At 40.6% G+C, this 24,863-nt stretch overlaps 1 protein-coding gene across 12 annotated transcripts in view; it reads right to left on the bottom strand.

The window, feature by feature from the left end:
* TFDP2 (transcription factor Dp-2) overlaps nt 1–24,863 on the bottom strand; it is a 189,468-nt gene that overhangs the window by 10,590 nt on the left and 154,015 nt on the right. For all 12 annotated transcript variants that reach the window (XM_075937639.1, XM_075937642.1, XM_075937645.1 and 9 more), the window contains 5 exons: nt 23,562–23,724; nt 21,868–22,011; nt 15,838–15,906; nt 13,099–13,250; nt 7,451–7,617 (listed from right to left, as the gene is read on the bottom strand). In XM_075937639.1, coding sequence (XP_075793754.1) covers nt 7,451–7,617; nt 13,099–13,250; nt 15,838–15,906; nt 21,868–22,011; nt 23,562–23,724 — 695 coding nt within the window. The remainder of the gene's footprint in view (nt 1–7,450; nt 7,618–13,098; nt 13,251–15,837; nt 15,907–21,867; nt 22,012–23,561; nt 23,725–24,863) is intronic.

The following is a 24,863-nucleotide window of genomic DNA, read 5'->3' on the forward strand; positions in this document are numbered from 1 at the left end:
TGTGCAACGGACCGGCATTTTAGGTTGGGGCTGGTGCGGGCTGGGACTCCCCCCCCCCCTCCCCCAGAAAGCAGAGGGGAATAAAGTCTGCAGCGCACCAGCGGGAGCCAATGTGGTCTGGGACTCCCCCTCCCCCCGTTCCCAGCAAAGCATCAGGCACACGATGAACCAGGGTTTCAGGTACTGTGCTACTGTTTAGGGCTTGGGGGAGCAGCCCACGCACTTCCTGGGCCTTGGCCTGCAACTGCAGGATCCCCAGGTACTGGTCCCTGTCCCTTCCCCCTGCCCAGACCCCCACAAGTACCCTGCCCCACCACCCACCGACCCCCTGTCCCTTGCCCCAGCACCCATTGGCACCCTGCCCCAGCACCCTCTGGCACCCTTCCCCAATACTATGTCCCCTGCTCCCACCAGCACAGTTGGGGCCACATTAGTGAGTCTTGTGGGGATGTTGGAGGAGTTTTTATTTTGAATCTCACTTGTGTGGCACCAACTGACTTTTCTGTGGGTCAGTGACCCCTGACTCAAAACAGGTTCCCTGCCCTTCTCATATATAAAGACAATGCAGAAACTTTTTGTGTTTGACCTAGTATTTTATTTAAAAATGAAGCCTGGCCAACAAACCCCCAATTAGGGCCAAGCCCCCATCTGCCCACAGCATCAGAACACTCCTGCACTCCCCTTTCCCCCAGACTGTAGATCTGAACCTATCATACACTGGAACCCCCTGCCCTGAGCCCCTCACATAGCCCAACCCAAATTCCTGCACCCTCATATCCACAAGCCTGTGGCTTGCTTAGTACCCCAACCCTACATATGACCCCAACACTGCCAGGCCTGAAGCCCCCTCCCCAACTCAGCGTCCCCTTCTTCACCTCCTCCTGCATCTGGATTTCCTCCCAGAGCTTGTACCTCTCACCCCTTCCCACACCCAAATCACTCATTCCCACCCCAGAGTCTACACATCCTGTCTCAACCCAGCGAGGGTAAGGCTAGACTGCAGGAGTTTTTCAGGATTCCAGAGATATCCCAGAAAAACTCTTCTGCATCCAGGGATGCGTTTGTTCTTCTGCTTTTTTTAGTAGAAGAGCAAACATGCTCTTTTGGTAACCCCTATATTCCCCATTCCACGAGGAATAAGGGAGCTTCCAAAAGAAGGGGTTTTTCTGACATTTGGTCCAGTCTAGACAGACCAAATGTTGGAAAAACCTCTTCCTACAGAAGAATTGGGGGGAAAAAAGCAGCAGTTAGAGGGTTGGGGATAGCAAGTGATGGAGAGGAGAATAGAGAGGAAGGGGCAGGGCTTCGAGGAAGGGGTGGAGTGGTAGATTTTGGTTTGTTCTGTCATTTAAAAAGTGATCTTGGGTGTAAAAAGGTTGGAGACCACTGCTGTAGGTGCTGCTCCTAAGGGAGGCTTCAGGATAAACATGAAGGGATGGAAACTCTCGCAACTCTTAGGTGATTTATGCAGGTGAGGTAAAAGGAATAACCACTGGTGATCACTAAGCCTTCCTTAAATACAATTTTTGCCTGAGCACATGGTTTTACAGTTTCTCTTGCTGTCCCCAAGCACTCCATATCATCTGGAATGATAGAGTGCTAATCCAAACTGGATTTAGCTAGTTAAGAATAAAACATTCCTATACAAGAAAAAAGCATCCCCACAGGGTGTTATTGAGAAATAGCTATTCTAGAACAACTTCTAGCATAGACCATCACTTGAGGCTTGTGCACATTTAAAACACTGCTGTGCCACAGCTGCACTACTGCAGTATTTCAGTGAAGACATTTACTTATGCTGATGGGAGACATATTGGTATATGTCAGGGTCGGCTACCTTTGGCTCTCAGGCCTTCAGGGTAGGCTGTAAGATGTTTTGCTGACATTAACTGTCTGCAGACCTGGCCCCACCAAAGCTACCAGATGCCACTGTTCGCCATTCCCTGCCAATGGGAGCTGTGGGCAGCCATACCTGCGGATGTAAGGTAAACAACCTAGCTGGTAGTCTACCACTGGCTTACTCTGATGAGAGATACATGTGGTCTGTGGGCCATAGGCTTTCCCACCACTGACCAACAGAATTTTAAATATAGACCAGAAGCTGACAAGGGCAGGACTCAAACTTACTGTCCGTGAGTGCCACTCAGTACTCTTGTGGGAATTCTGTGCCACTGCACAATGCAGAATTTATGCAAAAATTCAAGTTTCTCCCATAGAATTGAAGCTGCAGAGCCTCTGGCAGCCACTGGGGGCTGCTGAACTCTGCAGTGCCCAGCTCCCATTGAGTGAAGTGCCTAGCCCAATGGGGACAGAAGTTGCATGCTCTTCCTGCCCAGTTTGATCCTCATTCTCCTATGGATGAGAAAGGAAGTGGGAAATCCAGCTCTGCTTAAGGGTGATGAAAGGCAGAGCTGTACCACACAACACCCTCTGGCAAGACAGTAAAGAAGCTGGGGAGTAAAGGCTCTGGGGGTGCAGGTGTCTGGGGGTGTGAGGAGGAGTGTGGGGGAATCTGAGCCACGTGATGCCTCCATGACTGGGCTTTGAGAGAACAGGGTTTAATAATAAACCTCTCAATCTAAAGTTCAATTCTGCCACACAGCCCTCTACAGTGCCTGCAACTGGAATTGGACTGACACAGGAGTTTCTTTCCCTTTTACTCCCGGGAGAATCTTTTTTGTTGAGTGTATTGTTGACATATTTGTTGGCAGGTATTTTGAAATAAATAACCAAAATAATGGAAACTGGACTGGTTATATTTTGACAATAAAATGCAGAATTTAAAAATATTATATGCAGATTTTTTAATACTTTTGGCACAGAATTCCCAGGAGTATTCGTTTGGGCAAGTGGTCACAGCACATCACCTTAAGCTACACACACTAATGTCAGCATGTCTGCACACCTTGATTGCAATAGTACCCCAAGTCCTCTGCACCTGAACAAATGACTTTCTATGGCTTAAGCCACAGTGCAGATCCAATGTGTATCCTGAATAACTTCTTAAATATTGCTTTACTAAAAGCTCAGTAAGTGCAGGAGACCCACCCTGTATAAGTGGTACAGCTAGGAAGATCAGAGTCCCAGCCTCAAAAAAATGTTAAACTGTAAAATTCTGATTTCACATTATTATATTTTGTGTGGTGGTGGTGAGGTGGGGTATGGTCTATCTTGGAAACCTTATATTGGACCACTAATTCTACCCTGGATCCCCATCAGACACACCAATATCCAAGACATATTAAATAAGCACATGGATTTTAGAAACTTAATAAATTAATCTCAATCTAATGTACAATGCTTCTCATCATTCCATTCAGTATGTATATTTTGCTAAGGAGATGCCTACCCACAAGCTGATTCAGATAATTTTTTACTTCTAATCCCACTAACGAGATTTCTCTTCCATCACAGCTTAGTTCATGGAGAAGGCCAGTATGAGAAAGCTCTAACCTTTGCTGTCTTCAACAGCTTAACTAGTAAATAAATGCAAGACATCCATTTGCTATTCTTGAACAGAAGTTAATTTAAGCCTATATATTTTAAAGCACCATAGCAAATTTCATGGAAATAAGCCATACAAGAGGGATACACTTAAATGTACTGCTCTGGTAGTATAAAGAACAAAGCATATCCAGGTTAAAAAGGTAAGTTATATTTTCCTGAGAGAACCATGTAATTAGGCAAATGTCCTCCTTTAAATACGTTTTGCCAAAGATATCAAAAACAGCTTCTCCCACTTGTTAGTACAACAGGCATCTGATTGCAGGAACTACGTAATAGATACCAGAGGTCAGCAACTTTTCTGAAGTGGTGTGCCAAGATTTAACCCTCCTGCCCTGGGCTGTACCACTCTCCTGGGATGGGCTCTCTCCACTGTATGCCCCACTTGGTCACCTGTCCTGGACTCCACTCTGGCTTTTCCTATGGGGAGGGGAGGAGCAGCACACACGTGCTTCCCCGGAAGCGGAACAGAACCTTGGGGCTCCCCCCTCTCTGCAGGAAGCCAGCACTGGTTCCAATCTTGGGGGGGAGCTCAATGCTGAATCGACAGTACAGCCTGGGGTCAGAGTGACTCGAGGGGTGTAGGGAAATGGGCAAGGTGGGGGTGGGTGACCCCAGGGTGTCCAGCCCTGCTGGGGGTGGAGTCTGGTTCATGGCGCCCTCACCTTCCTTCTAGGGACCCAGGTTCCCTGCAGCCAATGTGGCTTTGGGGCAGGGGGAACCTCCATGTGTTTTCCTCTACCATCAGCTGCCGCTGCCCAGCCTCGGAATCACAGCCCGGGCAGCACTCATCCTCTAGCAGGAGCCTGGCGGTACTGGCAGCTGGGCATGACTTCAACACCATCTTTAGCCTGCCTGCCGAGGGCACTGCAAGGCAAAAAGGGAGGCAAGCGGAGGGGGAGCACCGAGGCTGCAGGGCTGAGGCTGCGTGACAGTGCGGAGAGTGGTGGATTGGAGGAGGTGGGGGATGGGACCCCCTGATGAAAGCGGCCTAGGGGCTGGAAGGTGGCTCCGCACCCTTCTCTGAAGCAGGAAAACAGTGCCCCAACGCGAGCCTTCCTTCTCCACCCGGGTGCTGCACCCCAACCTGGCTCCAGCCTGTCCCCAGCTGCATGGCTGCCATGGAGCAGGGACAGCCTCACCAGAGCCTGACTCTAGCTGCAGCTTCAGTAGCAGCCTCATTCTGCCATGCGGCCCTGGCCCTGGTGGCCGGAGAAGCAGCCACCGTGGCCCTGGTCCCAGCTGCTGGAGGAGCAAACCACATGGCCCAAACCCTGGCTGCCAGAGGAGCCTGCCTGGCTGAGCTCCCACGTGCCCATACCTACCACCACCACCACCAGCAGCTCACCTGCTTCCACCGGCTCACTGCTGCAATGGAGTTGGGTGGACAGAGACGGGGGAGAGCACCAGCCACTCTCACAGCCCAAGCAGCAGCCTCCCCACCTGCCCTCTAGAGCTGTTGCTGTTGCTGCGTGCTGGCCACAAGGCTCAAGCAGCAGCATGGGCTCCTCACTGTGCGGGAGAGGAGAGAGCAGGGTTGAGCTCCCATGGCGTGTTCCACTAAAAATTGGCTCGTGCCACTTACGATACATGTGCTGTCGGTTGCCAATCCCTGATTTATACTGATGTTGTTACAGCCTCACACTGAAAAATTAAATTAGATACAACCAATAAAGAACTTTGAACTAACTGCACACACTTTTGTATACAATACTGGATTAGAAAACTAGAACTTTCCCACATTTTCTCATAACCAAAAGAAGACAGATTTGAAAAATGTACTCAAAGCAACTCACATCTAAAGAGTATAGGACTGGTCCAGAGTATTTTGAATAACAGTAAGTCAATACAGAATTTGTGATTAGCAGCCAGACACCTATGTGAATGCTAGTATGTTAATAAAGAATGTATGCCAACAACAACAAATTTGATTCTTTAAGAATATAAAAACTTGTATTGATATATAGATTAGAAATTTTCATCTAAGTGACTAGATAACTTCAAATTACATTATCCTCCCAGGGAAAATCATAAAATTGCTTTTTCTATAAGACACAATTCTTTACTTGCATTTGCAGCAGAAAAACCGTTACTTCCTATAAGAGCTCTCTACCTAGGGAACAAAGTATTAAAAAGTAATCTTCTATTCTTAGCTATAGGAAAGGGAACCAAGACTTTTTATATATACACAAATGCTAGAAGTTTAAGTAATAAGATGGGTGAACTAGAGTGCTTCATGTTGAATGAGCATATTGATATAATAAGCATCACAAAAACTTGGTGGAATGAGCATAATCAATCAATCATATTAGGGTACAAAATATATTGGAAGGACAGAACAGGCGGTGCTGATGGGAGAGTGGCAAAACATGTGAAAGAAAACAGAATCAAATGAGATAAAAATCTTAAATGAACCAAACTGTATCTCAAACTCTTTATGGATAGTAATTCCATGCTCTGATAATATGAATATAACAGTAGGGATATATTACCAGCCACCTGATCAGGACAGTTATAGTAGCTGTGACATGCCAAAGGAGATTAGAGAGGCTATAACAATAAAAAAACCAAAGTAATAATGGGGGATTTCAATTATCCCTGTATTGACTGGGTACATGTCGCCCCCCTCTCTCTGTGGTCATTGGTGAGTATAACTGCCTCATATGCTTGCTGCTCCCCTGTGGTCATGTGTAAGTATAACTGTCTCTGTTATCACACCTTTCCCTTTCATATGAAACATCCCATTATCTTGGCTCAACCAAACTCTGACCATGCTTTAGTTATGATAAGAGGAAGCTGCATACCAAATTTGATGGTCCTAGCTCTTACCATTTAGGAGGACTGCTTGAACAAATGGACTCTCAGACAGATAGATACACATTTCTAAAATATATAGTAAGAAAATACAACAGTACTCAGAGGGCCAATTAAAATCAGGTTCTCATTTTGCTACATGCTGTACAAATACAAAGGAATATGTGGTCCATGCAAAATGACATATTTATAAGGAGAATCTCCTCAAAAGGCTGAAAGAGCAATGTAAACATTAACACTTCGTAAAATTTAAGATCATAAATGATATTAGTCTAATATCAGATCTGTCTGCTGCTAAAGTACTCTCTATTAAGGATGTTAAGAGGCGGGTGATTAGGTAATCATGTAGTCGATCCAGATTAGTCAATAAGGGAAGGTGCTACCCCTGCTATAACTCTTCAATTTAAATGTAATATGAACTGGCAGCGCAGGCAGTTCGGCTCTGACTACATTCAACTGTACAGACACAGTGGGGGTAGCTCCTGGACCCAGCATGAGCCGGGACTGAGTCAGCCTCACTCAGTCCCAGCTCGCTCAGCCCCTGTCCGCGGGGGTCTCTGCAGGGAGCTGGGAACCCTCGTGGACAGGGGCTGTGGTGGAGCAGCCTCCAGTTGCAGCTGGTATAGAGGCAGCAAAGGGGAGGAGGGAGGGAAATGCAAGTAGCTGACTCGACTAATTGACTAGTCTTTTATATCCTTACTCTCTATTCCACACATTTTGGGAAGAGTTGGAGAAAAGAGAGAAGAAGAGGATGGACTCCCTTTTATAGATCTTTCCTGTTTTCCAGAATTCTTTGGAGCCTAAAAAGGAGCAACAAAGACATGAAAAATATTGTCATTTTAGGAGCTCAGGGGTTATGTTGTCACCAGAAATTATTAACAGAATTATTCCTTTGCACTGCTGCCCATCCAGGAATCTCTATTTGAAACAATTTAAAATTAAGTCTGTGTGCACCCATCGAAGATTAACTTTAAAGGCACCATTCATTTGTGGGATCCTGCTGGCTTTCATAAAGCTGCTTCAAACTGTCTTATACCTCATGTTTATGTAGTTTGACATCATTAGAAATGCTTCAGTAAATTATGACTTTGAAGTTAATCAAGGATAATATTAAAAGCTTCATTTAACTTACCTGTGACATAGCCTTCTAAAGCTTTTGGCACCAATGATTTTGCAGTTCTTAGATCCTCAGCTGAGCATTTGCCTGCCTCTAGACCAAAGGACATTCCCATTCGCTTCAACACCTCAATATCATCATGTATTTCAAACGTGTTATCAAAATTAAAGAGGTATTCAAATCTGTACAGGAGAAATTTCAAAGTGAGATGGTTGTGGAAGGAGCCATGGGCCTGATTATATTTTCCTGTGCTTTACATAGAGGAAGTAAGTAAGTGTCCAGATATAATTGCAATATTTTATGATTTCTTTGGAGGTCTAAGATGCTTTTTATTCCTACTCAGAGTTTTTTAAAAAAAGAACTTTTCTTCTGTAGACTGGCATCTCTGCAGGATTCAAACGACCACCTTCCCCAATTAAAACCATTTTTTCCATTGCAGGCAATAATAGCCCATGAACTTTTCTCCTTCATTAAACAGATTAAAAGATCAGGGAAAAAATCCTGCACCAGCAAGAACGTTTTCTTGTACTAAATCCAATAGTTTTTTTAAGGTCTTCTACAACCTTGTCACCAAAAAAACCCATTTTTATTTTTGCTGCTTTTGCCTTAAACTTTCTGTACTAATCCACAAAATCCCCACTGTGAACTGACCTATTTACATCAAGGTAAATCACCTTTTGGATAGTCTGTCAATTAAACAACAACCTTCTAAAGCTGTTTGCTTACAAGTCCTATATGTTAGAAAACGAATAGCCCTGTCAGGTTTTGCCAGCATAGTTATTGCAGCCAGGATTGAGAAAAGAAAAACCAGACCCTTAACCAGCATAGCTATGTCGGCAAAAGGCAATTTATACCACCGGAAGTGTCTTTTTGATAGTAGTTCATGTTGTTTATGATGGCATCTCCACCAGCAGGTGTTGCTGGAATAGCTAGATTATAAAACCTTTGTTGCGTAGATGAGCACTATATTCTTGAGTTGTTGCATTAGCAACTCAGCCTGTACTCTGGCCTGCTTGCGATCCTGAAAATAGGCCAGAAGCTGCCAATTCTTTTCAATAAATAAGGGAGAATAATCAACTGTTTACAATTTATTTTAAGCAACTTGTCACTTCTTCCACCCACAACAGAAAGGAAGTTTAACCAGAGACTGAATAATTTCTTATTTTAAATAACTCTACTGTCTACTGAAACTTAGATAAGCCCAGATCCCTAGAAAACATTTTTTTGTTGAATGCCTGTCCTGATCACGAAACATTTGCCAAGCTTAAACAAGACTATTTCTTCAATGCTTGTACAACCTGAGATCCCAAACCAACAAAAATTAAAATGTTCATAACAATACTAGCACTAATATAAATGGAGACGGAGACAATTTGGCAAATATCTAAAGCTACTATGTTCTTCAGAATTTCATTTTAACATGAGAAAACCTTAAAAACATGAACTGAAGAAGAGGTGCAAGTCTTCAAAGAATCTGAAACAATAGCGCTGAAAGGTATGAACTGCCCCATTTATTTCATTATGGTGTAAATTTAGGTGCCCAGTAATGATGATTTACATGTCACCACTGTTAATTCTTTTATTCCTCATGCGAAAAAGGAGAGAAGAGATCAATGATCTGCACAGTTTAGTCAGAAATATCTCATTTTGATGCCATAGGTGGATCCCACTCAATCAAGAGGATTAAGAGAGCCCATGACCATACTGAAATTATAGTATTGTCAATTCCAGGCCACAGGAAGTCCCGGGAAATGGCATGGGCTGGACCACAGCTTCCTGTGGCTCCCTTTGACTGCAAATGATGAACTGTAGCCAATGGTGGCTGCGAGGCTCCATGGCCACGGAGCCGGTAAATAAACACACCGGAATGGACAGTTAGCAGGTTTCTCAATGTGGTTTCGTAGACTACTTTGAGTAACGCTGTACAACAGCAACACACATATAAAGCAAGGGGCACATGTAGTGAGGTGTGTGTTGATTGCACATAGCATTCACTGAGAACTGTGAGCTCCCGTCGCTTCCAATCAAAGCGCTGTTACAGTACAATCGACACAGCCTGCAAATTGCAGGTAGACATGTCTAGATAGAAAACATACCCTATCCTGGGAGACTGTCTTGGTTAAGACAATCTTACAGCCCACTGAGATGAAGAAGGGCCACTCATGTAGCCCACTCACTAGCCTTGGTTACCCATTGTTGCACTGATCTATAGTAAGCAGGATTTCATTCTAGCAACTGACATGGAAACAGTTTATTTTGTGGTTGGAGAAGTTTGGAGGAGTGCCAACAGCTCCCTGAATGGAACTACTTTTTGAATACCTATTAACCATGCTTCAGTGTTTGAAGGACTGGGCCCAAGTCCTGATCTACACATAGCTTCTGTATCAGCACAAACTAGGACAGTATAAACTGTTAGGATATTTTTTTTTAATTATATAGCTATACTGGTACAACCTTTAGCGTGGACACAGTTATACTGCTATAGGTTAACAATATGGGTAGGGCAATAACCTATATCAGTATTAGGTACCTCTGTACTGATATAAATATCCACTGTTGGTGGGTTGTACTGTTGTAATTATATCAGTATAGTTGAAGAGTTATATCTTTTTTGTGTAGACAATCCCTGAAAAAAAAAAATCACATAAAAAATACTAAGTTGTATAGTAATTTCAAAGTTTCTTAGGAATGTTTAACAAAACAATGTTTGCTGAACAGTATCTAGAAATAACTCTTGAGCTAAGCTGTGTTGATATTAGTAGTAAAGTTATATGTACCATATGCTCTGCATTTCTTCAATAAAATTCATTCACCCCCTACTATGGTGTACTGCTCTAGAATCCCAGATTTTATATTTTAAAAATTGCTTTTCTAGCCTATATGGGTGAAAAGAAAACTTTCTAAAGATTAACCAAGTGCAAACCAGTGCTTTGGGGTGCACCAGGCAGTGTCTACACTGGGCTTTTTTAATTAAAATGTCCTGTTGTTGCAGCACTTGTATAGGCCAAACACCAATATTTTAACAACTGTGATGTCTTCTCACCTAACAAACTGCTTTCATACAGGGTTGTCAAATTATTTTAAAAAATTCATTTCAATTAATTGTGAGATAAAAAAATTGTGATTAATCAATTTTAACTGCACAGTTACACAATAATATAATTTATTTAATTTTTTTTGGTATTTTTCTACAGTTCCATCTATCCTGGTTTCAATTACAACACAGAATACAAAGTGTACAGTGCTCATTTAATTTTTATTACAAATATTTGCAATGTAAAAAAGTTTAAATTTTTACACTCAAAAATGAACTGTGTAAAATTTTGCAGCCTAAAATACATATTTTAAAGTTTCAAGTTGCACTTTCATAATTAAGAGATTGCATTAGAGTATATGTATAAAGTGAATTGAAATATACTATATTTTTTTTACAGTGGAAATATTTTTAATAAAATTAATCTGATAAAGTGAACAATGTACATTTTGTATTCTGTCTTAATTTAAATCAACATATTTGAAAAAGTAGAAAAACATCCATAAATAGTTATAATAATTTTAAATGGGTACTTATTAGTTTAACAGTGCAAATAAAACAGTGATTAATCAAGATTTTTTTTAGTTAATTTGTTTTGAGTTAACAGCTTGAGTTAACAGCAGCTAATTGGCAGCCCTAATTTTATAGTGATTAAACCACCAGCAGGTGCCGGGACCTTATCTACACATGCACCCCACTGGTGTGAACACTGGTGACTGCACAGGGAGTGGCAACAGAAAGAAATTGTAAGGAAAAAAAACAGTATAAACAAGCCTCTGAGATGCAGACATTGGATTTAGAGGTGTGTACTTGTCCCACTCATCTCAATGGGATTTTAATACTGAATGCTGATTATATCAGTCATTTGAACTACCACTTCCCATGTTTTCCTAGATACCAAAAGCTTCTGCGTACCTTCCAACAACTTATACATTGCAGTTATGAATTTTCATTACAAAAAATTTTAACCGATTTACAATTATTATAAACCTTAAAAATTAGGGTCAATATAAAAATAATGGAGGAAATACTGTGCTGCACTATATTTTATTGAATAAATATTCAATAAAGTCTCCATATTTAATCTACTAGTAGCTGGCATAGTGTTTCCAAGCAACCACACTGGCGCATTGCAGAACTGAGGCCTCTTATAAGAATGTTCAGCCAACTGTGCTGCCATATACACAGGGTCCTGATTATACATATTCACCATCAACTTCAGCATAGTCAGAACTGTAATTTGGATGTTAAAAATGAAGCAATTAGGGACTGTTATTCTACTTAATGTTAAAGTTTCAAGTTCACCATAAAAATCAATATACAGAAGAATGAAATTCATAAATAACATTCAAGGAAAGAGACCTATTTACCACTAACAGACTAGTTAATGATATAATAAACAATAATACATCAAGATTATATTATTTTACCAACTGATAGAACTCACAAGAGAGCTGAGAACAAATAGCAAAATCCAGGAGCATATTATACAGACTTCCTCATGTATAATATTCACAGGTTAATGCCAAAGAAAAGCTTACAATTAAATCCATAATGCAATAAACCATAACCCAAGAAATAACACAAATGCAATATTTCTAACTTTTGCATACTTTCATTCCCCTCTATCTTACAATTCACTAAAGACAGAGGCTATGTCTACACTGGGCCACTTATTCCGGAAAATCAGCCGCTTTTCCGGAATAAGCTGCGAGCTGTCTACACTGGCCCTTGAATTTCCAGAAAAGCAACGATGCTCTACTGTACAAAATCAGCCGCTATTCCAGAAAAGCTACGCTGCTCCTGCTCGGGCATAAGTCCTTATTCCGGAACACTATTCCGGAAAAGGGCCAGTGTAGACAGCTCGCAGCTTATGACGATCGGGGCTCTTTTCCGGAAAAGCGAGTCTACATTGGCCACAGATTCTTTTCCGGAAAAAGGGCTTTTCCAGAAAAGCAGCCTGCCAATATAGACGCTCTTTTTCCAGAAATACTTATAACGAAAACTATTCTGTTTTAAGCATTTCCGGAAATTCATGCCAGTGTAGACACAGCCAGAGAGCCTGGGGCCAATAAAATGAACCAAACATCTATTTCAGAGTTTTCTGACTTGGCTCCGGCATTTATTTCCACCTTATAATTTTGAACAAGTCATATAACTCTGACTATGAATTGTAGACCGTGTATCATACGTTTTATAAAACCACAATAGTGGTTAAGTATGCTGAAAGAGGTAGCAAGCACTGTAAGCACTTATTTTATTTTGCCCAGTGAATGCTCTATCCTGAAGCCCTGCCTCATTTTGTCTCCTTCCCCGAAGCTCCACCCTTGCTCTGCTTCTTCCCACCTCCCTGCTTCCTCCCCCAAACCTCCCCCACCTGCCCTGCACTTGCTTCTTTCAGCCCTCTCTCCACAAGGCTGGCTGATGCTGAACCCTCTCTGCCCTCCCCCAAGTGCCTCCCACCAGCTGCTGAACAACTGATTGGCAGCCAGCCCCAGGGCCCTGAAAGGAAAATGCAAATGTGCAATTAGTTTCAGTATGAAATGCATAGTCTGTGTTCAAAGAAAAATCCCATACTGATTACAAAGAAGACTGTATATTCCGATATATGGTTCCACATCACACTCACTTATCACTTGATATGCTGCAGTCTATAACAGTTCTTTTGCTAGTGTTGACTATTAGGAAAGGGAGCTGTATTGTAGCATTCAAAGCTGGAGGACTTTGGTTCTGTTGTTCATTCTGCTGATTTCTTTGTACCAAATTTTTGAATGCTATTTGCTGGAGAAAGAAAAAAGAGACAGGAAAATTATCACTGTTATTCAAATGAAATGTTTCGTAATCTGGGTTTTTACAGCTGTTTTAGTAACCAAGTATCAGTACATCTAGCATCTGTCTATCAACTCTCCAAGGATGGGGTGGACACAGCCTCAACTCTCTGGGCAGGCAAACAAATTCTCCTTTTGCTGGCCAGAAAAAAGGAAGTATGCTGCACCCTTTCAATACAGGCATAGCAGACATACTCCTCTTGCGATCTCTGGAGCGGAGGGAAGCATGGTACTGAGTTCAATGCCCATGAGTAGGATCCTACCAAATTCACCTCCATGAAAAATACACTACGGGACTTTGAAATCCGGTCTATTCTGTAATTTTGGCCCATACTATGCAGGCTTCATGGGGAGAGCAGCATTTCTCAAATTGGGGATCTTGACCCAAAAGGGAGCTTCAAGGTTATTTTAAGGACATCATGGTATTGCCACCTTTACTTCTGTACTGCTTTCAGCCCTGGGTGGCCAGAGAATGGCAACTGCTGACTGAGGGTCCAGTTCTAAAGGCACAGAAATCAGTGTGGCAATACCATACCATGCCACCTGACTGTGCTATTTTCTTCACAGCTGGGTGACTGATGAGTGGCAGCTATGCCCCCTCTTCTCCTTTTTGGGTCATGACTCTTACCATTACAACAAAGTGAAATTCCAGATTTAAATAGCTGAAATCATGACACTTATTATTTTAAAATCCTATGACTGCGAAAGTGATCAAAATGAAATGTGAATTTGGTATAACCCTACTCATGAAACAGAGCATCTCCACACATTTGGAACTTGGGCTCAAAATTGAAAGATCTTACTGACTACCCAGGGGTGAATAATTACATCAATTTAGAAGCTCAGTATATGTAAAAATAACAAAGTTATACTTCAAGTGGACTCTGCTCCCCTCTTCTCTACTCTCCTATCCATCCTCCCTTTTTTTCCTTTCTTCATTTTATATCATCCAGTCCTAGCAAATCTTTAACTTTGATATTATCCACTTTCATAACTCTTAAATATTTCCTTCTCTTCACAGCTCATCTTTTGCTATAAGATTTAATATATAGTGAAGACTGCAATGATTAGCAATAATCTGGGATATCTGACATTATCTGTAGTCCATATTTTGCACTAGAAATGTTAAAATTTGTTTATTTGTGTAATTTTCAGCAGGTACAAATTTACACATGGGGGAAAGGGGCAGAGGCGGGAGCCAGTGCTTGCAGGGAGTTGTTTTTAATCAGAAGCAGTAGCGCAAGAGATGTGGGTGGAGAGAAGGCAGCTTCGTGTGTCTGCAGGAGCCAGCGCTCGCCATGAGCACTGGTCCCCCTACTCCCCCGCCCCGCAATCTCTGTTGCCTCTGTGGGAGGCAGTTGGGGAGGGGGCAGGCAGATACAGAGGTAGCAGGAGGAGAGCTGCATGTACCCAAGAGGGTTAACCAACAAAACCAGGCTCACTGGTTAACTGTGTACTCAGCTACATGTTTACATACCTATTTTGCATTACTGATTCCAGTCAACAGAACCACAAAACATAAAATGGAAAGAATTTCTAAAATTATTTGAATGGTGAAAATATTAAGAGCTATCATAAAACAGATCCATAAACTCCTGACTCATGTGTTTATGTGTTTAATTTTCCTGTTACCAGTGTGACTTCACTGGAGTTGTTTTGGGTGTTTACCAGGGTTAACAAGGTCAGAATCAGATCCCACTATTTATAAAAAAATATTTTTGCTACAGAGAAAACCAGAATTTCCCAAAAGCTTAGAATTTCATTACGCAGCTGACTGGATGTAAAACTCCATCATATTTTGCACCAAGCAAATAAAAAATTCATTTATACTACCTTATGATTTTAGCTTGTGATTTCATGCAAATGCACCATTATGTGTAAAGTATTCAAAATGCAGGCATATATCCAAACATTATAAATAAATTGTAGGCTTTTAAAAAAATGAAATGCCCTCTTTGCAAATATAAATCATTTGAAGTTACAATATTTCTTCATTCCAAGCCTAATCAGCAGATTTCAAAAAGCTTTCCTAGGTGACTGCATCAAAATGTGAAATAAGTGCCAGGCCTGGACTCATGACTCTTTTATAATAAAGATCCTGCAGTTTCAGTTCCCCAGCAACAACAGATTCTCAGCTGTGGAATGTACAACTAAACCCATACAAGCGCCTGTTGAAAACTGTATTTTTCAATGGTAGCTTGTCAGAGGGATCAAGTGGGGGACCTGTGCTCCTGCTTCCACTGAAATCAGTGTCAAATCAGCAGGAGTTGAATGTCTGCAAAACGTCATAATGATGTGGAGTAGATTATATTAATCTGCTCTTCAACAGACAATGTCAAATATGTCCCACGAGGCTACATCTAGAGAAGAGGCCCCATGCTAGGATGGTAGGGGCATTTTAGGCCAGGATTCAGATATACTGTAGTATCTCTTTCATTGACTTTATAAAGTGGAGAAAAAAATACTCTGAAGCTTAACAGTTTTTTGATAACGTATTAGATTTGTATCCTGGTGACTGTACAAATAAAAATTAAATTTACCTGTAATAGTAGTTCCTGAAGCTGGGCTCTCTTCTGTTTTATTCGTTCCAGCCGTCTTTGTTTCTCTATCTTTAGAACATAAATTTAGACACACTAAAATACAATATTGTAAATATATAAATTGCCTAGTCTTGTTTTCTGCCTAAAATAAAATAGATTTTTGCAATAAAGCAAGTGAAATACTGATACGCTTACAAAAATTCACAGTATAATTTTAAATTTTGAGGGAGGTGGGTTATAGGGCATGGTATATAAAACTGAAAATCCTTCCAAACTCCACCTCAGCTGTCCTCTAGCTTTCTCCTCTCTCATGTGGACTAATCACATAGTTGGGCATCTCCAGGAACTAGGATTTACATAACTTAATTGTGAACTACAACCTCATCTTTTGCTTTTATATAACTTTCGCTTCTTTAAAAAGACTGATACCAGCCCCCATCTAACTTGAAGTATGTCCTCTCCCTTATTTTTCCCTGTTGGACATACGTAGGAACTTTCTCTAACCCCGAACAGAAATACTGCATGCTAATAAAATAGAGCCATCATAGACACACAAGAAAGCATTTGTTTTCCTATTCTGACTCAAACGCATTAAAAAGCATCCCATCAACAGTTCTCATGCTCCCAGTTTACTGAGGACTGAAAGGCAACTATCAAGACTGGGCTCAGGACCATCTAGAATGGCATATTTTTACCTGAAACCTGGGTAGCCTAGCAAGAATTTAGTAACAAGTCACAAGAGGTTGAGGTAGAACAATTAGACTATTATGCTACCAGTTTCTTCCTGAAGCCATGGTGATACAAATGGAATAAACAAAACCATTTTCAATAGTATTCAGGATAATGATACTTCAGGATCTCTACCCATGCTGCCAGAACACCGGAATCTATACTTTAAATCAAACAGAGTCCTGAAGAAATCCAAAGAGGTGAACTGTCTAATGAAGCTACTGTGCTGACCTGTATAATTATTTTGAATGTTCTGGGTTTTAATGTTCTTGCTGCTGTAAAACACTAATATATCTTGGCTCCCAATTACATTAAACCCTATTTTAATTACCTCTCCATTCAAATTGCATGGTTCCAACCCATAATATTATAAAGCCTAACTCCACTACAAACAAAATAAAATATTTACAATGATTACAGTTAAGTGTGACTAGGTCCTAGCTTTGCTTGACCTATAAGAGTATCAAAATCAATAAACTGTACAAGGTCTAATAATTTATCCTCGCTACATATTGATTTTTCTGTGTTTTCTCTAGAAGGTGACTTTCACACAGAAGTACATTTTTGCTTGTGTTTAAGATAACTTCAAGATACCCTGTATTCAAGAAAAAAATAGTGTATTTTCAAATTGGTAAATCTATTGATTGAAGCACATGTGAAAACACAACTTTATTTCTTTTCTTTAAAAGACACTGACAGCAACATTTTAAGGAAATGACTTTGTTTTCACTGTGCTCAGAGGCTTGCGTAACTAAAGTAATAAATACAAAAGGGCATAAGAGGTTAAATTTGATTGAGCTCTCAATGTAGACAACAAAAAGTGCGAACAATAATATCAAAGTTTATCATTTCATGGTAACATGATTCAAAGCAAATAATTCATTTAATCATTGACACAAACTGAGTTTAAAAGGTGTGAATTAAAACCAAAAACTTTAAAAAATATTTAAACACAATTATAGTAAAATTAAGTTCAAAATGATCAGGCCTTTTTTCCTGGGTTTATCATATCTATCAGCCTACTGTTTAACACAATGATTAAAGTCAGTAAATGTTTTTCTTTTTTTTTTCTTCTCTCCCATTGCCCATTTCAAAGTCCTACAACGTGAATAGAACTGTATAAAATAACTTGCTTTTCACTAGGTGTACAAAACCAGATATTTTATTAAAGTAATTGCAGAAAATAAACAGATTTGATGGAGGTTGATATGCTGTATTTTCTGCTGATCAATGCAATATTTTGCTGTGAACGTAGTGACACTGGTCTTGTGCAAGATACATGACTACTGTCCACAGAGCAAGCAATATTTTCACAGAGAAAGTTTGGCTTCCCTCTTCCCAATGACGACAGTTTTCTCACTGCTGAAAATGCCAGACAAAAGATTCAACAGGCAATTTTTAAAATGTTTCTTACTTTACTTGACTAGAAATTACTGATCAGCATCCCTGCATGATATTCCTTTTGAAGATGTCTTCAGTCATGCCTATCAATAACTATATTAACTTATCAATAAATTCTTTTTCTAAACAAATCATTATGGCAAATACCAACGGGACTTGGCCTCTTTTACAAATCAAATACTATCTGGCTTGAATTCTAGCAAATTGATTCAAGTGGTTTAGCTGTATCTTCAGTTTGTGGCTATTGTCAATCTTAGCGGGCCACCAAAGTTTATGACCCACACATGATCACCATGTAGCAGCATTCCTTTGTACCTTGGAATTTCTTGGTGTTTTCCTTTTATTAATATGCCCATGCCAAAAAAGTTTTTGAAACCAAATCAGTGGTGGAGATGGTTTCTGGCTTTAAATATTCTCATTTTTGATCTTGTTCTAACACTTGATATAGAGCAGCTGACAAAGATAACAAGAATAAATAATGTCAACCCAGAGTTCTTTAGCCTCCAAATTTTACTTCTTTTGTAGCACAGGGTTGGGGGGTAAGCATGATTCTATAGATCTGTAGCTTTGGAGCATGCTCGATGTCATGATGTCCCCAAAGGCCACAGAAGGGCCCAAAACATGGTAGCATATGCTGCAGTTTACTTAAGAATGCAAGCTTTTTGACCATCTTTCTGCACAGTCTATGATGCTGTCCAAATATCTGACAGCTGATAACTTCTATTGACAGGTTAATACTGTGTTGGTTGTAATCCAGAGTTGGAGATGAGTTGATGGACTTAGTTTTATCTGGATTATTCAACCAACCAGTGCACACTGCTTCCTATCCAACCAGACTGGCCATGAAATAGGGATGCAATAGTGTAGTCGATTAATCGATTAGCAAAAGCTTATAAGTTAATGCTATAGACTACACGCTATAGACTTATGCTATAGTATTATAGGTTAATGCTATAGTCTAATGCTATAAACTTCCCCCCTCATCCCAACCAGTAAATTTTTAGCAGGCTGGCTAGCAGCCTGGCTGAGTTCTGGCTCACTCCAGGTCCAGGACCTACCCCTCGCTGAGACTCTGCATTTAAAGTGTATTAGGAGCTAAGTGGGCAGATAGCCTGGTTCAGTTCCGGTTTGCGGTGGGTGGGAGCTCAGACCCACCTCCCCAGATGGGCTGCTGCCACTCTGTTCTGCTACCTCTATCAGGGGCAGCAGCACAGGGGGACAAGCAGCCGGTCCGTAAGAGGAGCTGGTTTTTAAACTGGCTCTCCTCACAGACTAGCTCCCGCCTGGCACCCCGCACTGCTGCTTGCCCCAGCCCTGGCGACTATAGACTAGTCAACTAACTGATAAGAATTCTTGAGGTTACTCGACTATTCAGTTAACTGATATTTAACATCCCTACCATGAACTGCAGTGATTCACCAAACTAAGCCAAGAGAATGTCATCACCATATTTGAGATCTTGAAGTAAAATCATGTTCAGCTCAACACTACCAATGGTTGCCTCCAAGTTTTATTCATCAACATCCATGTTTAACAACGGATGATGACAGAACTCAGCCTTGCCAAACTCTTGTGGAAATAGGAAACCATGCCGCCTATCTGCCATTGACTTAAACACAGTATCTGTTCCATTTTAGAGCTCTTCTGTCAATGACATTATCTTTCCAGAGATGTTTAATAGCCTCATCATTTTCCACAAAGCACTGAGTGAATGATCCGATGGAAGTTTATGCAAACTGCTGTGTACAGCTTATATTCCACCATTTTCTCAAAAGTCTATCTAAAGTCAAATACCTAGTCAACAATGGAATGATCGGATCTAAACCCACACTCAGTATTGCAGCCTTTGGGATGAAATGCATAATAGATTCAAGATACTACAAAAGCAAAAACTCAAATCCATCGCCCTTTTTGAACAGAGCAGAATAGCATCCTTCTTCCGTTCATCGGGTATGATATTAGTGCTTAGATGAATTGGAAGAGCCAGTGGAGTGCTGTTATGAACCCCTAATGCATTCTTAGACTTCAGTTTATGGCCTTTGATTTGGATCTCCTTTTGGATGAAGGAAGGTGGCTTTACTAGAACTTCATGCTCATATTAAAATGGAAGAGGGTCAGCAAGCAGCAGACAACTGAGAATAATCTTGAAATGATCTTCCCATGGACATAACTGATCCTTCAGACTCTGGGTGATTATGTTATCCAATTATTTATTGGCAAGCTGATGCAACCTTCCCTTGCAAATATTGCAAATTTGTATAGAAGGTGGGGAAATTGTGCCTAGTGGCAGCAGCCTGATCTAAATTCCCTTCTGAGTCTACTTCCAAGATTCTGTATCTTTCTTACACGGTGATTTGATGGTGTTCCAAAGTGAAACATTTTGTCAAGAGTAAAAGAAAAAGCTGAATGGGTTTTTGAAGTCTTAAATTATAGCCTAATTTTTCTAAGCTTCAGCTGCAGTGAGTGTCTGTATGGAAGACATCTGAGCACTGCTTTCAAACAATGCCATTTCTCTGGGGTCAGTAACCCAAAAACTGACACAAATTGCCCATCTCACTCTTATGACTGATTTGGACAGGTATTTCCGTTGTACCTGGCCTTTGCAGCTCCCTACAGGAGGCACCACGCTCTACTACACTTCACATAAGGAAGCAATGATGTGGGAGAATGGAGTCCTGGGTCCTGTAGGCCTACTTAGAGAGGCCTTTCTGGAGCAGCCATGTTGAAGACTAGAGGGATGTGGCCCTCCAAGATCTAGAACAGAGGTGGGCAAATATGGCCTGCAGGCTGCATCCAGCCTGCTAAACATTTGCATCTGCCCTGCCATTGCCCAGTAGGACTCTCAGGAAGTCTCCTTGGTGACTATGACCATGCACACTGCTCAAAGCAGCCAGCTGCTGGGCCCAGGGTATGCGTCTCTGCGCAGCACATTGGGGATAGTGGTCTTTATGTGCTGCACGCAACTACAAGCACTGCCTTTGCAGCTTCCATTGGCTAATTTCCAAAGTCAGAAGATCAAGCTACAGAAGACTGGCAGGGGCACCAAAAGCATGAAAAGGATTGCAATACTGAACCGGCTGTTTGGAGATGCTCAGGGAATGAGTGCCCTTTTATACCTTAACTGACTTCCTTGGTATTTGTTTTTGTCAGGCAAACAGGATTTTTAGCTTGGTATAAAGTAGGGCTGTCAAGCAATCAAAAAATTTAATCGTGATTAATCGCATGATTAATCGTGTGCACTGCTCCTTTGAAACACTGTGGTGGTGTTTCCAAGGGGAAGCACTGCAGAAGCCCAGGATCAGCTGGAGTCCTCAGCTGACCCCAGGCTCAGTGCAGCGCTGCCCCGTTGAAAGGCCACCCCGGCACTCCAGCTGATCCCCAGTTCCTAATGCTCTTGCCCTTTGAAGTGCTGAACCAGCCCCACTCCTGGGTACTATAGGCATTAATGCCTGTGATGAATGTGTTTAAAAAAATTAAGGTGTTAATCCTGCCCTGCATTAATCGCAGGCATTAACGCACATCAATTGACAGCCCTAGTATAAAAGTATGCAGTAGGTATACTTAGAATATTCACAGAAATATTCTGATGAAGTGGGTTTTAGCCACGAAGGATCATGATATAATATATTTACTATTCTCTAAGGTGCCACAGGACTGCTTGTTGTTTTTAAAATTACAGACTAACATGGCTATCCCTATGAGAAATATTTCAGTGAAAATGTAAATAGCAAATGTTGGTTTTATTTATGTAATCAATAATTCAAAGCAATCAATTTTTTAAAGTTTACATTTTTAAACATTTGTTATGCAAATATAAAAATACACATAGTTTCCAAAGTCATACTTCTCCATTATCACGGATCATCTGCAACTGAAGGAATTTTCCTTCCATCCACTTACCTCAAGGTTTTGACATTCTTGAGCTGAGTTTGTAGGAAGGCCAATCCATTTGATTTCCTTTTTCTCTTTTGAAATGATGTTCATTGCCATCAACACATTGAGAGCATCATAAACTCTCCGCCTAATATTCTTCTGATCATAAGCCTGCCAAGAAACACCCCCCCACTGTAGTATTAATTAGACCAATACCACTGCAAAAGCTGAAATTAAGATAATGCTTGAAATTTCCCTCTACAATTTTGAGATACAAAAACAACATATGAATAAAGGTAAATTGCAGTTGAAGTCAAAATGGCACTAAAACACGTGTGTTAATTTATGTTATTGCTTTGAATAAAACACTAACATATTTGAACCAAAGCCGGGAGATCATGCAAAAAGTGTGAGGTGCAATAGAATATTAATTGTCTGCTTCTTGATGTTGTATATTAAAAACAAACTGTTAGGCTAGGCTTAATCTCGTCTCTCACATACTTGAGCCTCTATCATAGAAAACACTGTTTTTTAAAAGAAGTACTTAAAACAGTACTTTTTATACAAAAGATGCATCAGCACTGTAAAAATTCCAAATGAATAGATAGATGTGTATCCTTATAATTAAAAAAAAAAAAAAGCAAGCAAATGGTCTGGTAGCACTTTATAGCCTAACAAAACGTGTAGAGCTACACAGTTTAAAATAAAGAACTGTCGTTCACAAATCAATTGTAATTAAACCAACTTTTAAATATGTATCACAATGTATTTATTGAAAAGGCTTGTTTTTTACCATTTACAAACAGCTAAGATATTGAAACAATATTAGGTTGTTCTCCATATGTATGTGCTATAATCTGTATTTTAAACCTTCACAAAGGACTTCCTATGCTCCCCCCAAACTAATTACTGTTTTATGTTAACATGATCCAAGTTAAATCCTGGCAATTCATTTATTGATTAAATTGCTAGTAGGTCTAAACAATACTAATAGCCTCAATCAAATACAATTATATCCTATAGCACAGGGCTGGGGAACCTAGGATCTGGGGGCCAGATGTGGCACCTGGCTTATTTGGATCCAGTCTCTGAGGCTCAGCATGGACCTTGTCAGTGAGGAGGTTTTTTTTTTTTGCTTCTCACTTTTCTCACTTGTGTGCTGCCCCTGACTGATTTTTCTGTGGGTCAGTGGCCCCCACCTGCATAGCACAATTACTTCTACAGAAATTGTTTTTTTCTAAATGTTTTTCCATCATGACAAAAATGATTAATTTGATGTAATAACTTTGGCAATTGTGTACACACATAATTAAGAATACAGTTGGCCTTGTTATTACAAATTGTGCATTTAAGACAGGTGTCCTCTATTTCAGGAAGAATGAAGCACCTCAGACTGTCATTTATGTGGGGTGGAGTGTGAGCAGAATATTCTAAAAGCCAATTGTAAGGCAGCCTGTTGCCTCTGTAATTTGTTGTATTTTAAAGCGTATTCAGTGGTATTAATTCTATATTTAAAATGGAAAGCTTTATATACTCCATGTTGATATTTTTGGGAATAGTCTAACTCCAGATCCATTGTTCTGAGACATCTGTTTGAAAGAGACATTGGAACATGACAAGTCAAGGAAGAAAAAAAAGAGTAGAATTCTAAGAGCACTGTGCCAGGTTATGACAGTAGTTGTATAGCTGTAAAATAAAAAATTAATACCACATCTACTTACTGAATCCGTAGCCAAATGGCTATTAGAATTTGTGAATTCTGATACCAGTTCATCAGCTACTTCATTGTAGGATGTTGTTCCTTTACGCTGGACTTTTTCACACACTTTCATTGAAAAATGCCTCAGACCTTTTCCATTTTTATCTCCTTTCTTGCTTCTTTTACTAGGGGAAGAAAATAAGTAATTCTGAAATAGTGACTTTTTATAAGTTCTTCTGGTTAAGAAGCAAAATGTCAAGTTAGATGGCAGGTATCAGACATTAATATCATATTTTAAGAAAATTACAATAACCAGGACAGGGATTTTTATAGCTTTTTAACTGTCTAAAGATAAATAATGAAGTAAAGAAGGAACGTTAAAAGATTCCAGGTTCCTTGCACTCAAAATTTCATTGAAATTAATAGGAATTCTGGGTGCACAGGAAACACTAACACTGAGTAACAAATATTAAACCACTTTGGGCTCAATCCCACAGTTCTCATGCGGACAAGCATAAAATAATGCCACCTGAAGTTCTGAAAGATAATCTTCTGTGTCTTTTGAGAGCACAGAGCCATTGTCAAGGCTCAGCCCCATTTTTACCACAGAGAACCCCTTTCTGGTGCAGCCTTTATTATATTAACATGAGATAGTGTCTTCGTCTACAAAACCAATGTCTCTTGACAATGACGAAATCTTAATTAAAAAAAGCAGTGATATCTGACACCCTACATAGATTTTCCATTTTAAATCTTCACAATATGTTTAACATTTGACTCAGTTGACTAAGTCAGAGATAAGCTCAGTTCCAGCAGCAGTTACATGCCTGACTAAAGCATCCAGCTATCAACAAAAATTAGTTCCAGATTTCTTGCACAGAGTAGCTAAACAAGCAAATAGAAGCAAACAGTAAAATAGCATCAAAAATAAGAAATTTATGGGCTCAATAAAGCAACCAAATTATGGATGTGAAACCCTGTTTAATTGGTTAATCTGTTTAACTAGTAAACTGATTAAAGGAGGCACAGGTGTGGGGGCCATTCCAGCCTAACTGGACTGGAGTGGCTCTTCCGCCCGCTGTGGCTAGGCTGGAGTGGTTCTTCTATCTGTGACGCACGAATGGCCTCTGCTTGCGCTGTGCCCGTGCCCACTGTGGACAGAAGTTGTTCCAGGCAGCCAGAGCAGCCCCTGTCTACTGCCGGCCCCGGGGAGCTGGGTAGCTCTCTCCCTGTGGCAAGTGGGGAGCTGCTTCAGCCCTTACCGGTCAACCAAAACGAGTAAGCATCACTCATTAAAGGTGATGCTTATGGGTTAAACTTTCAC

Source organism: Pelodiscus sinensis, chromosome 10, assembly GCF_049634645.1.
Source record: "Pelodiscus sinensis isolate JC-2024 chromosome 10, ASM4963464v1, whole genome shotgun sequence".
NCBI lineage: Eukaryota > Metazoa > Chordata > Testudines > Trionychidae > Pelodiscus > Pelodiscus sinensis.